This window comes from Hordeum vulgare, chromosome 3H (assembly GCF_904849725.1).
Source record: "Hordeum vulgare subsp. vulgare chromosome 3H, MorexV3_pseudomolecules_assembly, whole genome shotgun sequence".
Taxonomy (NCBI): Eukaryota; Viridiplantae; Streptophyta; class Magnoliopsida; order Poales; family Poaceae; genus Hordeum; species Hordeum vulgare.
Window position 1 is genome coordinate 143467732 of NC_058520.1, and position 17223 is coordinate 143484954.

Here is a 17223-nt window from a genome sequence, read left to right on the forward strand (position 1 = left end):
GAAAATAGAGCCGTTGAAAATATAGACTACCAAATTTAGACATTCCAGTGAAAAACTGATGTTGTCTAAAATGAAATTTATTTACACAATTATCTATATGAAGATATAGACAATAAAATTTAGACAAGCCCCTAGATATGCTCTTATACAGCATCTGTTTAACAGATGATCTGCTCTAATGAGATGTACGCACACCGCTAGCTTAATAAAGAAGTCATAGAAATCCAAAAACATTTGAACCTCATCAACTGAGGGGTACTACACAGCAAATGCAGCAAGTTGCAACCTTCAAATTCAAGAGTCGTGAAAGGGTTAGACCAACAGTGGATGTTGCCAATAACATCCAACAAATATACCATTTCCCATGCCGAATTACAGCAGACTCCACCGGGAATAACAACACACACAGACAATGTTGACAACATGCTCGACCAGTACCAGTACACTCTCTGGGAAAAAGAGAACTCTTCCACACGCACACAAAATTCCAAACCAAAATAGACAGATACTCCACAAAGTTCATGTTTCTGCTATATGATTTGATTTGGCGACCTTCTTCTTCCCATCCCACCATCAGCCTACACATGGATGAACCAGAAACCAGCTTCATGGACACATGACACCAAGAGACTCATCATCCTCTGACAAAAAACCCTGGAAACCAAGCAAATGCCTTGGAACGACGGCATTTGGCTCCTGAAATTTTGTTTTTACAGAGAATGAAGGTTAGAGACCCAAAAACTATGTCTGCGTAAAACCAAACAATCAAATAACATGTCCACAACACAAGCCGATATAAACAACTCAAACGGGAACTGTTCTAGAGAAAATCACACATCAGGTTATTCCAAACAAGGAACTGCAAACAAGAGATACTTGTAACAAATAAGTGATCACAAACTACAGCAGATCATAACATTCAACTGCTTTCTGATGTTCCAGGTTCCAGGTTCCAGCCAAACCAATATCGCCCCATCCAAGCTTATGTGTAGCCAAAATTACAGCATATTGTCTGCTATAAAAGGATTGGTATTATGAAGTCTTAGGGCTTTTTAAGAATGAACTTTTACAAATTCCGAGGCTGCTTCTGAGTTCTGACTAAGCTATAGGCTTCTGTTATTATAGCCTACCAAAAGGAATGACATTATCTTTCACAAAACGAAAATGATATTATGTTCTACCCTACAGGTTTCTGTTGTTCTAGCCTAGCAAATGGAATGATAGTATGTTTTACCCTACATGATTCTCTTGTTCTAGCCTAACAAAAGGACTGATATTGTGTTCAACCATACAGGTTTCTGTTGTTCTAGCCTAGCAAAAGGACTAATCTTATGTTCTTCTACCCTACAGGTTTCTGTTGTCAACAAAGCAACTTGGAGCAAACATATCTTTGTGTATACAAAAGCTAACAGAAAGTAAACAGAGCACAAGCCAACAAGCATAAGCAGCTAGTCAAGTACTCCCTCTGAAAAGAAATATAAGATCATTTAGATCACTATAAAGACTTAGTGATCTTTAGTGATCTAAACGCTCTCATATTTCTTTACGGAGGGAGTAGAGATTAGATGGAATGGGACACCAACCAAAGCATAAATCACTATATCGAAGTAGAAATTGGATGCAAGTTATCCCAGTTATTGTGCGTAATTCTATACATAAGGAATAGGCTCAACGAGGAATGACGGTGTATTCTTCATGTGCTCTACAAGATTGTAGCTAAGGAAAAGAACAAGCAAGCTTGGCAAGGTAGAGAAGACAGCAGAGAGAATATCAGGACAACAAGAAAGGCAACTATGCAAGGCTTCCATGGTCCAATTCCAACTCTGAAATGTGGCATAGAGCATCTGGCTTTTGGCTGTGCCGGTCACACGAGGGTGGTGCAAGAGACGAACTTTTACTAACCAGTATTAGGAAATAAGTTTCTAAGGAGTCATGGTACATATAGGAAAAGTACTCCATTTTACTATGGTAGCTGAAGAACAATGAACACCTATTGTAGAAATTTTGTTCCAGCATACAATTGGATTGCTCTTCCTAATTAAGCAATAACTGCAGCATTCTTTTCTTGAAAGCGAGGTTTTTTTGAAGATCTTATCAGATACTACAGAAACTAGGGCGTGTCTATTGTTGGTGTAGCATGAATTAACGAAGCATGTATAAGTTAAATAGTCAACAGCCCAATACCCATCCAAAACCCTTCTCAGGAGAAGTTTTGCATCCTCCTCTTGATCCCTTGAAATCTATCCTTAGCATCACACACACACATGGACATTCTACTTTAACACCAATACTTATTACCACAAATAGTCAGACAATACTATCTGACACATAAATCTATTTAAATACTATCTCATCTGGAGATATGTGCATTACATTACTACTTTTCTGTCCCCAAAAGAATGAAATGAAAAACATGAACTAAAGACATGCCTCTGAATGCATTTTGTTTGTTTGGAAAGAAGCATCTGAAAACTTATATGAATATATGAATGAACGATACATCATATTATCTTACTGCAGGAAATCCAGTTAGACCATGCATTATTGTGTTTCATCTAGCTTAAAGAGCAAGTAGTAAAAGACACTATATACCGCTCTGCTTCTATCTGATAGGATGTTTGAGTCTGAATGGAGTGAAAAATCTAATGTGCGGCATATAGCTATAGACTGTTAACAAAATAATCTGTTTATCACCATGACTATCATGATACCTCCCATTTCCAGGTCAAGTGCACTCGAAAGTAAAACACTGAATACATAAGAGGGTGCTTGGATACGTTTTAGTCCCATGACTAAAAGTAGTGAGACTAAAACTTGCTAGCCTCACCCATGCTTGGATCCAAGTACTAAAGAGACTAAAATCAAGTTAATGAGCATTTATTATCCTCCAAACCCTCCAATCCAGAACTTGCATGAGGAGTTAAATGAGGAGAGAGATGACTAATGCACATTTTAGTAGGGGTACCCCTGACTACAAGATTTTAGCCTCAATACTAGTTTTAGCCTCTCTTTAGTCAGGGGTGCTTGGAACTTTAGCCTCTTACAAAGACTAGTTTTAGTCAGACTAGTTTTAGTCTCTTGGATCCAAGCACCCTCTAAGTTTGAAAACAGAATATGTTTTATCATGATACAAGTGCTGGTACACTGAATTGAAGGAATAGAACATGCAGCAGGTGTATTTTTTACCTGAATGTTTAACCACAGGTGCAAGCTAGTGCAAATTTTCTCCATAAATACAAGTGCTTGAACTAAACCACATACAAGAGAAGATCAACAATTTTATCCATAATTACTCAGTGAACAGTGTGTTTTAAATGACAGGGACGCAACGCAGCAAATGAACTTGTATCAATGAATGATTCGTCTTCCAGATTTTGAGGCCACGTATTAAAATGTATTACTATCTCAAGGGAAAAAAGAATGGAAAGGAACAAGTTATTTACCTAGACAATGTTGGCATTATAGGCAGCACAAAGCTGAAGAAGAGCGTTTTTGTTTGCTGGGTCCACATGCTGCTCAATGGTAGGACCAAACCTTCCAGGAGACTGTGCAGAAAGTGAGGCCAAGGATGTCACCAGAAACTGCTTTGGATCATTTATGTCTTTCAACAGATCATCTTCACTCTTCCCAGCATACTGAAGGCGCACAAATGAGACAGAATAACCTGATGTCCTCTGACTATCCACCGCATCAGCTCCGTCATTTTGCTCTTGTTGTACTCCATCTTGCTCCGTTCTAGACAACAGTGTGACAATGCTATCAAGCAATTTACCCCACGTTTGGGCTGCAGCAGCATCCAGCAGCACTGCAGACTCACAAAGCAACTTTGTTGAGGCAACTGCTGTAAGCTTGATTTCAAGAGAACCTTTGATCAACTTGAGATTGGGAATCCAAAAACGCTGAAGAATTGTGGTGAAGAGATTCGGCTGAATCGTATCAACAGAACTGACAAGAACACCTGGCCCATACTTGACTGACACCAAGGACATGACCACCACAAGAGAGTTCACAAACTTAACTGCTTGCCTAGTCTGTAAGCGAGTAAAGAGAGCACTCCATATCTCACTTATGTGTGGATTGATAATGTCCAAACCAACATTTTCCACTAGCGTGTTAAGCATGTAGAATGCAGAATCTTCTGTGCTGCTGCGTGAAACTAGACTACGGAATATCACTAAGATATTTGGCAGCCTACCTTCTTGGTTAAGCTCATTTGGAATTTTCCGAAGGAATGCTCGCAGCAAGCGAACCAAGGCAGGAACACATGGTGGTCGATCCCAAGTAGCATTGCTGAGCAAGACACCAAATAGCTGCATGTAATTCTGTGAGAGAGGTGGTCGGCTCAAATTGACAAGCTGTGCAAATATCTGAAAAGCATATGGCCAGAACTCTGAGATGTCCTCAACTAATATCCTCTGGAGTACTGGGAAGAGGCTTGCCTCAAACAAAGGTACCAATGCTGGGTCTTGCTCACCAGCCTTACCAATCACTGCTGCCAGAGCTTCAAACAAGTAATGATTAAAGTCAGGGTTCTTGGGGTTATTGCACACTTCCATCAGAATGCCCACAAGACGAGCGGTTATCTCATGAACAACTTGGCCAGCAATAGTTGCAATCCCAAGCACTCTCATCAGGCACTTCATCAGATAGGGGTTCTCATAAGAATCAGGATAACCTAACGCCTTGGACAAGCTCTGAATAATCTGCTGGGCAAAAGAGTTGATATCAGCAGCAACATAGCGTGGAGCTCTTGTCACCACATTGGCCCCTGGTACCTGGACAGCATCCTTGGTGATCAGCAGGTTCTCGATAAAGATCGCAGCATAGGAATGGACAACATTGGACTCGTGCGTCAGGAACCGTGTCACACTTGGAAGCAGTGCTAGTGCAGTGGCTTTGGGTATCTGATCCTTGAACTCCTTCAAGAACCTGAGGACTGTTGCCTTCAGCATTGGCTCAGATTCCCAATCAGGGGCCTGCAGCTCAGACACAATCACAGATGTAAAGAAGCTTTCCATGTCAACCACAGGCGTCCCACCACCTGTGGCACCAGGCTTCTGCATAAGAGCAATAACAAGATATATTGCAGCATCCTTCTCCTTCCAGTTGTTTGCCCTGTCAGCCGCATATGCAGCCAACATCTGCTGGACCTGCGCTGATACAAGTACGGCCACCTGTTCCCGGTAGTTGGCCGCTAGCCCCCGCAGCAAGCGGCATGCAGCACGCCTCAGCGTATCTGTATCACTTCCCTCTGCATCACGCCTCACATATTCCACCCAGTTCACCTCAAACAACTCCTCATCCTCGTCACGCAGTCGCAGGTTAGGCACAACGACACTGTCACATATCTGTTTCATTGCATCAGGAGTCCCGAACAAAGCATGGTGAACACTCTCGGCGACTGTTGTCAAGAACCTTATCGCAGTCACGGCAAGCTGACCACGGGACGGGGAGACTGTCGGCGCCATGAGCAGCCCCCACACGGCCTCAACAAACTCCTTCAAATATGCCCTGAACTCTTCCTCATACTTCTCCATGTACAGCTGCAGGTTATCACACACAGCAGCTCGGAGCGCATCTGGAGCACCATCTGCCTCGACAGGCGGAGGGTAGGAGGTGGTGAGGAATGCACGGAACTCTGTCATCCACTCACGCATGTGATCCTCGAAGAACTCTGGCAGGTCCACAGAGTTGAGCGAATAGAAGATCTCGCAGCAGAGACGAAGGCACTCGAATACGGGGCGGATTTCAAGCGGGCTTGCGGCGGCTGCAGAGGCCTGGAGGCGGCGAGATGTGGAGAGGAAGACCTCAAGGAGGGGCGCCGCAAAAGTGTCTAGGCAGTACTTGAGGTCGATGCGGAGGGTGTTGCTGTCGAAGGCGTTGCGGAAGCGGGAGAAGAGGGAGACCGCAGCGGCGAGGAGGGAATTGGTGGCGGGGACGTCCCCCGCGGAGAGGGCGTTTCCGAGCGAGGAGACGATGGACGGGAGGAGCGACTCCCATCTAGCGGGGAAGTCGGAGGCCGCGGCGGCGGCGAGGGCTTCGGAGAGCTGCGACTGGATGAGCGGCGGGGCGGTGAGCAGGAGCTGGAGGATGTGCGTCTTGATGATGACGCAGTCGTTGGGCGGGAGGTGGTCCGCGTCGTCGGCGTCGTCGGCGGGCTTGGGCCAGCGGCGGCGGAGGAGGTTCTTGAAATGGACGGAGGCGGCGAGGCGGGCCTGGAGGTCGTGGCGCGGGGAGGAGGCGAGGCCGAGGAGCGCGAGCGCGAAGCCCGGGGTGGAGGCCGCGGCGGCGAGGCTCTGCTCGGCGGCGCGGCGGGCGGCGGCGTCAGGGGAGAGGGTCTGCGCGAACCAGCCCGCCAGGGTGTCGAGCATCTCCGGCGGCACCTCCATTATCGCCGCGATCTGGGGCGACTAGGGTTTTGGGTGGGGGGGATCGGAAGGAAGGGGGTGGAGCGGCGAGGTAGGGTTTTTGAAAATCTCTCTCGTGGAGAAGAGGGGAAGGGGGTCGGACGGGGAGAGAGAAAGGGAGTGCTGTGCTTTTTTTAGGGCGACGACAAGGAGCGCTGGCTCGATCGACGCAGGGGGGAAATGGAAAGGGGGACGACGAGAGGGGAGGGTCGGTGTTGAAATTGGGCCGCGAGGAGGTACGGCATGTTTAGTCCGGCAAAGTACTGGCCCAGACGAGTAAAGAAAAAGATTGGCCCAGAATAATGGATGACACCAGATGAATACTTAGGTCATCCGCAATGGTTTCTTCAAAAAAGAAAAAAAAATGTATTCCGCAATGGTTGGGGCAGACCGTAGTGATTGCTTTAGTTCATTCTCGGGACAGCATCATGCAACGTTTAAAGGGTTGGATGAAGAAACAACTTTCTACCGACGAGAAAAGAGATACTATTGAAGGCCTTCACTTAATTCATCCCAATTTTTAAGATAACGGTCTTTTGTTTGCCCAAACGAGATTGTAAAGAGATAACCGGTATAATAACTAAGTTTTGGTGGGAGATGACAAAGAAAATAGAAAGATGCACTAGTTTTCATGGTGAAAACTTTGTTTTCCAGAGTGATGGTGGTATGTGGTTTAGAGATTTGCATACTTTTAACCTTGCATTATTAGTGAAGCAATGTTGAAGATTGATAAAATATTCAGATTATCTTCGCACTCGTATATTAAAGGCAAAATATTACCCCTATTGTGATTTATTACAAGCGGGGCCAAAAGAAGATCCTCATTCACACGGCAGAGCATTGTTGTTGGGCTTGCAACATTTAAGAGAGGTGATATTTGGAGGATTGGTACCGGCGCAGAAGATAACATTTGGTTTAATCCTTGGATCCCCTCAAGCCCATATAGGAAGGTAATTACTCCATGGGGTCAAACACTTTTGACAAAAGTAACTGAGCTCGTTGATCCGGTTTTGCACTGTTGGGATGAACAACTCGTACTAGATGCGTTTTACCTAGTTGATTCCCGAAGAATATTGCAAATACCAATGAACTTTGATGTGGTTGATGATTTCATTGCATGGCACTTAAACAAAGATGGTAAAATATGAAGGGAAGACCGGTGAGCTCGCCTTCACAATCAACCTAGAGAATAGTTTGGAAACTTTAGGTCTCACATAAAGTTCAGATCTTCTATTGGTGTATACTACATGAAATTATCCCTCTTAAATCGATACTAGCCAATAGACACATCCCGGCTAGTGGAGCATGCCCTATATGACATCTTGCCGCTCGGGACATATGGCACATCTTCTTTGAATGTGTTTCGGCCGCATAACTTTGGAGGAGCTTGGGTCTTCTTTGTTCCGATTAATAGTTATGGGGTTCGTGCTTAACCTACCAACTACTACTCTACAAATCATGCCGACCTCGAATCCTAAAGATGTGTTGGTTGTAGGCTGTTGGTACCTCTGGTGGGCAAGACACCAAACAACACACAATGAAACATACCCGTCGAGCTATAGATGGCCTCTATATGTCATGGCGATAGCATGGAATTTTCTCAAGTCTATATCTCGCAATACAGGTGCCCTAGTTCGTAAGTGGTCCAAACCAGACCCTAAATTCATTAAAGTGAATGTGGATGTCGCATATCATGAAGATGCTGGCGTTGGAGCTACAGTTGTGATCATCCAAGATGAAAAAGGTCAATTTATTGTTGTAAAGTGTAAGTATATTCAGTATATTGTTGATTTTACGTCTACAGAGGCAAGTGCACCACACGGTGGATTGGCTTTAGCAGTTTAGATAGTTCCCTTGGCATCCACAGTGTTGAAGCTGATAGCCTCTTTGATTTGCGTCACTGTTCAAAAAAACTTCCAATTCAACGACTTAACGTTCGATTTATCTTTACTTTTGGGGTGACTGGTAAGATTATGCCTTATCTTCATCGTTTATCGTTTTGGCCGATTTATCACTATGACAAGCGATTTATCGGGAACTTACCGATAAATCGGGCATATAAATAACACTACGTTTGCAAAAACTATATTTATCTGTGTTTTGTGGACCTTGTTACACAATATGTACTATTGTCGTATTTTTTTATCATTATATGAGGATTCGAAGGTTGGGAATCAAGTTGCACTTTTGTCCAATATTGTTTTGATGTTGAATATAGCATATTTTACTGTTGGAAACCCGGGATTTGCAAAACGTGGTCGAATATAGTAGACAGATAAAATTGATTAGTCGACCAATTTCTGATTAACCTCTAATTTCGAGCTGACCGAGACGCTAGCGATAAGCGATATCCTGAACATTGATTTGCATAATTCTAAAAATACGGGAATAGGAAAAACATAGGATTGGAATGCCATGCTTATCTCAATCCTACAAGATTTCGCATTGTTTGATGAAACAATTCCTTATTTAACACTACCTTAAATTTTATTTCCTTATTTAACACTGAACAGTTTTTTCTTGCCTATATAACAACGAGTCTAAATTTTATGGCCTTGATGGCACTTTTGTTAATTTTAAGCCTAAATGACATCTCAAAAGACTCTTTTACCCCTCATATGATATGTGTGTGTGCTGGATAGTAGCACACACAATATCAATGCGGGCTGTAGCACACAAACAATGACGGTAACACACACGCAGCAGTACGTACACACAGTAGCACACACATAGATAACATCACATAAACGCACGTGCACACACACATCAACACATGCGCACACATGCGGCACAAGCACTACAAACACATAGCAATAGCAGCATGCACACACACGCTCGCGCAACACCACACACACGTAGCAGCACATGCAGCAGCGCGCACACACACGTAGCAACGCATGCAGCAGCACACGTGCGCGCACACGCACAACACGCAGCAACACACATGCAACAGCACACACGCAACATCAGTAGCATGCACACGCGCAACAGCACACACACAAGCATAACATATGAGGGGCAAAATGGTCTTTTCAAGTGTCATTTTGGCTTAAAATGGACAAAAGTGTTATAGACTTGTTGTTATATAGGTAAGAAATAATTTATCGATGTCAAATAGGGCATAAAATTTGAGTAATGATGTTAAATAAGGAATTCTCTCTTGTTTGATTGCATGATAGAAAAAACACAGAATCCTTTAAAAGAGGTTTGAGTGGATGCTAAAAAACATATGGAAAATAGTACCATAACATTCAACCCAACGAATCAAACAAACAACATACAAAAAATTTCATAGAGTGCATCATTTTGGCTCCTAGGCCCATATGAACCCAAATTGAATAAACAAATCATTAAAAATATTAAATAAATTCAAATAGTGTGATGTTTTTTGTGAAGAAAAATGATTGAGTATGTGATGTTCATGCCAAATGTCAGAGCATTTGGATGTCTGGGTAGCTCTCAACAAAAAACAAAATTAAGATTTGTGAAAATTTTACTGTTTGTCCATTGTTTGTACCGGATTTTATGTTTTTTGCTGAGAGCTACTGAGATGTCCAGATGATTTAAAATTTGGCATGGACCTCACACTCAATCATCTTACAAGCAAAAAAAAAGTTGATTTTTTTGATTTTTTTCTAGCTTTTCTTGAACTTATAGTTCATTTGTGCACATGAGCCCAGGCTCAGAATTGGATATTCGAAATTCTAGGATCGTAATACTCCAAAGTTCCCGTGAAAATCCTTTGAATTATAGGAGCCCTTAATCATATTCTTTGGATGTTATCAGCTTTTGTTCTGGGCAAACTCAATGGTGGGGTGTAGGAGGTGCAATCTTCACGGAATGTTTGGTGACCTTGATTGAGAAGATGAAGTTCAAACATTGTCTTCGCTCGGATAATGTCATGGCACATGATGTGAATAAATATTGTTTTTGATAAATTTTCTAAGATTTAGATTGACGAGCCTTCAGGGTTTGTCGTCAATAAATTTGTGGATGGTGTAATTGTGCTTTGATTTAATAAAGCTATCTATGATGGTCTTCCATAGGAAATTGGTTGCCCCTTGCAAAAGTCACTTTAATTTTTTTCTCTCGTGTTGACAAATCACACACTGCAATTGTCACAACCCGATTGATTTCTTTTCTAGATTTGTTTTTTCAAGCACGAGTCGCTTTCTGTGTTGGATTTCTTGTGTCACAATTTTTGAAACTAGATCACATGTTAATATGTTCGATGAGTTTTTTTTCCAAGAAAAAATTAAAAAACAAGAAATAGAAAAAGAACCCCAAAAAGTTGGAATAATAAACAAAAATTGAAACAAAAAAATAAATCAAAAATATCATATCTGGGAATAAGTTCAAACCCTCAAAAAGCGCAGTCGAAAATCTCGGAAACACAGTTGTGTCTTTTCACTTTTTGTGGAGGCGGAACTGTGCTTTTGCATTTTTGAAGAATCGCGGGTGTGCTTCTTGTGAAAGCATATACTACTAGTTTCACTTTTTTAGGGAAGCACAATTGTGCTTTTGTTGGGAGCATAGTTATGTTTTTTTGAGTTTGGGGTACATAGTTGTGCTGCTCATGGAAGCACAGGTTCTGTTTTCCCATTTTCGGGGAAGCACTGTGAAAGGACGTGGATGTCGCCTAGGGGGGTGAATAGGCGCTTTAAAATAATTACGGTTTAGGCTTGAACAAATGCGGAATAAAACTAACGTTTAATGTGTCAAGCACAAAACCTAAAACAACTAGCTCACATATGTGCACCAACAACTTATGCTAAGCAAGATAAACAACTAAGTGATAGCAAGATATATGACAAGAAACAATATGGCTATCATAAAGTAAAGTGCATAAGTAAAGGGTTCGGGTAAGAGATAACCGAGGCACGCGGAGACGATGACGTATCCCGAAGTTCACACCCTTGCGGATGCTAATCTCCGTTGGAGCGGTGTGGAGGCACAATGCTCCCCAAGATGCCGCCAAGGCCACCGTAATCTCCTCACGCCCTCGCACAATGCAAGATGCCGTGATTCCACTAAGGTATCCTTGTGGGCGGTCACCGAACCCGTACAAATGGCAACCCTTGGGTGTGGTCACCGGTACCCGTACAAATCGCTCGGGGAAATCTCCACAACCTAATTGGAGACCCTGACGCTTGCCCGGAGCTTTACACCACAATGATTGAGCTCCGAGACACCTCCAAGCTTCTAGGACGCCAAAGCATCCACGAAGAACAATCTCTAGGGTACTAAGTACCAAAGGGTAATAAGCTTCTCAACTTCTCACTTCCACGTATCACCGTGGAGAACTCAAACCGATGCAACTAATGCAATGGCAAGAACACACGAAGTGGTCAAGTCCCTCATACTCAAATCCCTCCACAACAACAAAAGCTATGGAGAAATATGAGAGGAAGAACAATGAGATCACAAAGAACTCCAAGATCTAGATCCAAGGGGTTCCCCTCATATAGAGGAGAAAGTGATTGGTGGAGATTTGGATCTAGATCTCCTCTCTCTTTTCCCTCAAGAACTAGCAAGAATCATTGGAGGGATTGAGAGTTAGCAAGCTCTAAGAAGGTCAACAATGGGGGAAGAACACGAGCTCAACGGGTCGGGGAACACCAAGGGGGAAGAAGGACCCCTTTTTATAGTGGGGGAAAGAATCAGACCGTTACCCCCACTTACAGCCCGAGCACAGTGGTACTACCGCTGCCCCTGGCGGTACTACCGCTAGCCCTGGCGGTACTACCGCTAGCCCCTGGCGGTACTACCGCTAGAGAAAGTCTTTGCAAAAAGTCCGACGGAGAACAACCGCTCAGAGAGAGGTACTACCGTCCCGAAGCGGTACTACCGCCCACCCGGAGCGGTACTACCGCTGCCCCTGGTGGTACTACCACTAGGCCCCTGGCGGTACTACCGCTCATCACCGAAACAACCATAACTTTTGCATACGAGCTCCGAATCGAGCAAACCCAAGCTTGTTGGATTCAGGACGACAAGAGCTATCCAAACAGCGAATGAAAATCTTAAGAACATGCAGTTATGAAAATGTCAATGATATAGAGATGTGAGACCTCTATGAATGAAGAACCGGCAAAAACTCCAACATCGAAAACATCATAGAAGATGCATATGAACTCCGTTTTCGATGAACTTGAGCTTGTCATGAAGATGACCATAAGCTCTAAAACTCACAAAGAGAAACACCAAACAAGAACCAAGAAGTATGATGCAAGGATGCAAATGGTTAGAGCTCTCAACGAACGATACGATCAAGCTACTCACTTGAGAGTCCCCCTTGACAGTACGACAATCTATCCTAAAACAGAAAACCTATCAAGGACAAACCTATACCTTGCGCCTCGTCCTCTTGAGCTAGATGACGATGATCTTCGCTTCCTCAAGATGGACCACCTTTCTTGATTGCTTTGGCTTGATGAAGACTAGTTGATTGCTCCCCCATACACACTATGGGTGAGCCGCTCTTCAGCATATCTTCACAAGTCCATTGCCACCAACCTCCACCACTTGACGTCATACTCCATGGGTTCTATGAGATCTTCCTCTTGACGCAAGCCCATGGAAACACACCTAACCCCACATAGAACTCTCACGAAGACCATGGGTTAGTACACAAATACGTAATGGATAATGCTTACCATACCATTGTTGGAAATATGCCCTAGAGGCAATAATAAAATGGTTATTATCATATTTCCTTGTTCATGATAATCATCTATTGTTCATGCTATAATTGTATTAACAGGAAACAGTAATACATGTGTGAATAAATAGATCACAATGTGTCCCTAGCAAGCCTCTAGTTGGCTAGCTCGTTAGTCAATAGATGATCATGGTTTCCTGGTCATGGGCATTAGATGTCATTGATAACGGGATCACATCATTGGGAGAATGATGTGATGGACAAGACCCAATCCTAAGCTTAGCACTAGATCGTATTGTTTGTATGCTAAAGCTTTTCTAATGTCAAGTGTCTTTTCCTTCGACCGTGAGATTGTGCAACTCCCGGATACCATAGGAGTGCTTTGGGTGTATCAAACGTCACAACATAACTGGGTGACTATAAAGGTGCACTACGGGTATCTCTGAAAGTGTCTATTGGGTTGGTACGAATCGAGATCGGGATTTGTCACTCCGTGTGACGGAGAGGTATCTGTGGGCCCACTCGGTAGAACATCATCATGAGCTCAATGTGACTAAGGAGTTAGTCACACGATGACGTACTAGGGAACGAGTAAAGAGACTTACCAGTAACGAGATTGAACAAGGTATAGGTATACCGACGATCGAATCTCGGGCAAGTTCTATACCGACACACAAAGGGAATTGTATACGGGATTGATTGAATCCTTGACATCGTGGTTCATCCGATGAGATCATCGTGGAGCAAGTGGGAGCCACCATGGGTATCCAGACCCCGCTGATGGTTATTGACCAGAGAGGTGTCCCGGTCATGTCTGCCTGTCTCCCGAACCCGTAGGGTCTACACACTTAAGGTTCGATGACACTAGGGTTATAGGGAATTGTTATACGAGGTTACTGAAAGTTTTTCGGAGTCCCGGATGAGATCCCGGACGTCACGAGGAGCTCTAGAATGGTCCGGAGGTAAAGATTGATATATAGGACGTATGGCTTCGGACACCGGAAGTGTTTCACGCATCACCGGTAACGTACCGGGACCACCGGAGGTGGCCCCGGGGGTCCACCGAAGGGGGCAACGACCCCGGGAGGCTAGATGGGCCAAGTGGGGAAGGGAACCAGCCCCTAGGTGGGCTGGTGTGCCCCTCACTCAGCCCATGGCGCAGGAAGAGGGGAGAGGGGGGAACCCTAACGCAGGTGGGCCTAAGGCCCACCAGAGGGGTGCGCCACCCCTCCTCCCTGCCGTGGCCGCCGCCCCCTCTCCCATCTGGGGCTGCCGCACCCCTTGAGGGTGGGAACCCTAAGGGATGCGCCCCCTCCCTCTCCCCCTATATATAGTTGACGTTTCGGGGTTGTTTTGCACACGGTTTTCTCTCTCTCTCTCTCGGCGCAGCCGTGCCCTTCTTCCTCCTCCTCTCTGCCGGTGCTTGGCAAAGCCCTGCCGGGAGACCTCGTCTCTCCATCGACACCACGCCGTCGTGCTGCCGGAGTTCTTCCCCAACCTATCCCTCCTCCTTGCTCGATCAAGGTGCGGGAGACGTCACCGGGCTGCACGTGTGTTGAACGCGGAGGTGTCGTAGTTCGGCACTAGATTGGAATCACACCGTGATCTGAATCGCCGCGAGTACGACTCCATCAACCGCGTTCTAGTAACGCTTCCGCTTAGCGATCTTAAAAGGTATGAAGATGCTCTTACCCCTCTCTCGTTGCTGGTCTCTCCATAGGAAGATCTGAATATGCGTAGGATTTTTTTTGAATTTATGCTACGTTACCCAACAGTGGCATCCGAGCCAGGTTTTCTATGCGTAGATTCTATGCACGAGTAGAACACAAAGGTTGTGGGCGATGATTTGTCAATTGCTTGCCGCTACTGGTCTTATTATTTTTCGGCGGTATTGTGGGATGAAGCGGCCCAGGCCGACTTTACACGTACGCTTACGTGAGACTGGTTCCACCGACAGACATGCACACCGTGCATAAAGGTGGCTAGCGGGTGTCTGTCTCTCCTACTCTAGTCGGATCGGTTTTGATGAAAAGGGTCCTTATGGAGGGTAAATAGCTTTGGCATATCATCGTTGTGGCTGTCACGTAGGTAAGAAAGCGTTCTTGCTAGAAACCCAAATCAGCCACGTAAAACTTGCAACAACAATTAGAGGACGTCTAACTTGTTTTTGGAGGGTTTGACATGTGATGTGATATGACCAAAGTTGTGATGTTGCATGTATGATGTATGAGATGATCATGTTATTGTAATAGGTTTCACGACTTGCATGTCGATGAGTATGACAACCGGCAGGAGCCATAGGAGTTGTCTTAATTTATTGTATGAGATGCAATGCCATGTGCTTACTACTTTTACTTCATTGCTAACGGTTAGCTATAGTAGTAGTGATAGTAGTAGTTGGTGTGACGACTTCACGGAGACACGATGATGGAGATCATGATGATGGAGATCATGGTGTCACGCCAGTGACAATGATGATCATGCGATGCCTGAAGATGGAGATCGAAAGAGCAAAGATGATAATGGCCATATCATGTCACTATATGATTGCATTGTGATGTTTATCATGTTTTACATCTTATTGCTTAGAACGATGGTAGCATAATAAGATGATCCCTCTTAAAATTTCGAGAACGTATTCCCCTAAGTGTGCACCATTGCGAAGGATCGTTGTCTCGAAGCACCACGTGATGATCGGGTGTGATAGATTCTAACGTTCACATACAACGGGTGTAAGCCAGATTTACACATGCGAAACACCTAGGTTGACTCGACGAGCTTAGCATGTACAAACATGACCTCGAATACAAGAGACCGAAAGGTCGAACATGAGTCATATGGTTGAATACGATCAGCATGAAGTTGCTCACCATGGTGACTAGTCCGTCTCATGTGATGATCGGACACTTATTAGTCAACATGGATCATGTATCACTTAGATGACTAGAGGGATGTCGATTTAAGTGGGAGTTCATACTTAATTTGATTAAATGAACTTAATTGTCATGAACTTAGTCTAAAAGTTGTCTTTATAATGCTATGGGTGTTCGATACATCACAATGTAACTAGATTATTGACTCTAGTGCAAGTGGGAGACTATTGGAAATATGACCTAGAGGCAATAATAAAATGGTTATTATCATATTTCCTTGTTCATGATAATCGTCTATTGTTCATGCTATAATTGTATTAACAGGAAACAGTAATACATGTGTGAATAAATAGATCACAATGTGTCCCTAGCAAGCCTCTAGTTGGCTAGCTCGTTAGTCAATAGATGATCATGGTTTCCTGGTCATGGGCATTAGATGTCATTGATAACGGGATCACATCATTTGGAATGATGTGATGGACAAGATCCAATCCTAAGCTTAGCACTAGATCGTATTGTTCGTATGCTAAAGCTTTTCTAATGTCAAGTGTCTTTTCCTTCGACCGTGAGATTGTGCAACTCCCGGATACCGTAGGAGTGCTTTGGGTGTATCAAACGTCACAACGTAACTGGGTGACTATAAAGGTGCACTACGGGTATCTCTGAAAGTGTCTGTTGGGTTGGTACGAATCGAGATCGGGATTTGTCACTCCGTGTGACGGAGAGGTATCTCTGGGCCCACTCGGTAGAACATCATCATGAGCTCAATGTGACTAAGGAGTTAGTCACACGATGACGTACTACGGAACGAGTAAAGAGACTTACCGGTAACGAGATTGAACAAGGTATAGGTATACCGACGATCGAATCTCGGGGAAGTTCTATACCGACAGACAAAGGGAATTGTATACGGGATTGATTGAATCCTTGATATCGTGGTTCATCCGACGAGATCATCGTGGAGCAAGTGGGAGCCACCATGGGTATCCAGACCCCGCTGATGGTTATTGACCAGAGAGGTGTCTCGGTCATGTGTGCGTGTCTCCCGAACCCGTAGGGTCTACACACTTAAGTTTCAATGACGCTAGGGTTATAGGGAATTGTTATACGAGGTTACTGAAAGTTGTTCGGAGTCCCGGATGAGATCCCGGACGTCATGAGGAGCTCTAGAATGGTCAGGAGGTAAAGATTGATATATAGGACGGATGGTTTCGGACACCGGAAGTGTTTCGGGCATCACCGGTAACGTACGAGGACCACCGGAGGTGGCCCCGGGGGTCCA

At 44.3% G+C, this 17223-nt stretch overlaps 1 protein-coding gene across 1 annotated transcript; it reads right to left on the bottom strand.

The window, feature by feature from the left end:
- Positions 1-270: 270 nt before the first annotated feature.
- On the bottom strand, positions 271-6562 carry LOC123443286 (exportin-2). The gene is made up of 2 exons (XM_045119618.1): positions 3444-6562; positions 271-696 (listed from the first exon to the last, which is right to left on the bottom strand). The coding sequence occupies exon 1, from the start codon at positions 6387-6389 to the stop codon at positions 3444-3446; it is 2946 nt and encodes a 981-aa protein (XP_044975553.1). The 5' UTR covers positions 6390-6562; the 3' UTR covers positions 271-696.
- Between the last annotated feature and the right edge of the window lie 10661 nt (positions 6563-17223).

Excerpts from the sequence above, each read along its gene's own strand:
- LOC123443286 (XM_045119618.1), bottom strand. The coding sequence starts at position 6,389 with ATGGAGGTGCCGCCGGAGATGCTCGACACCCTGGCGGGCTGGTTCGCG.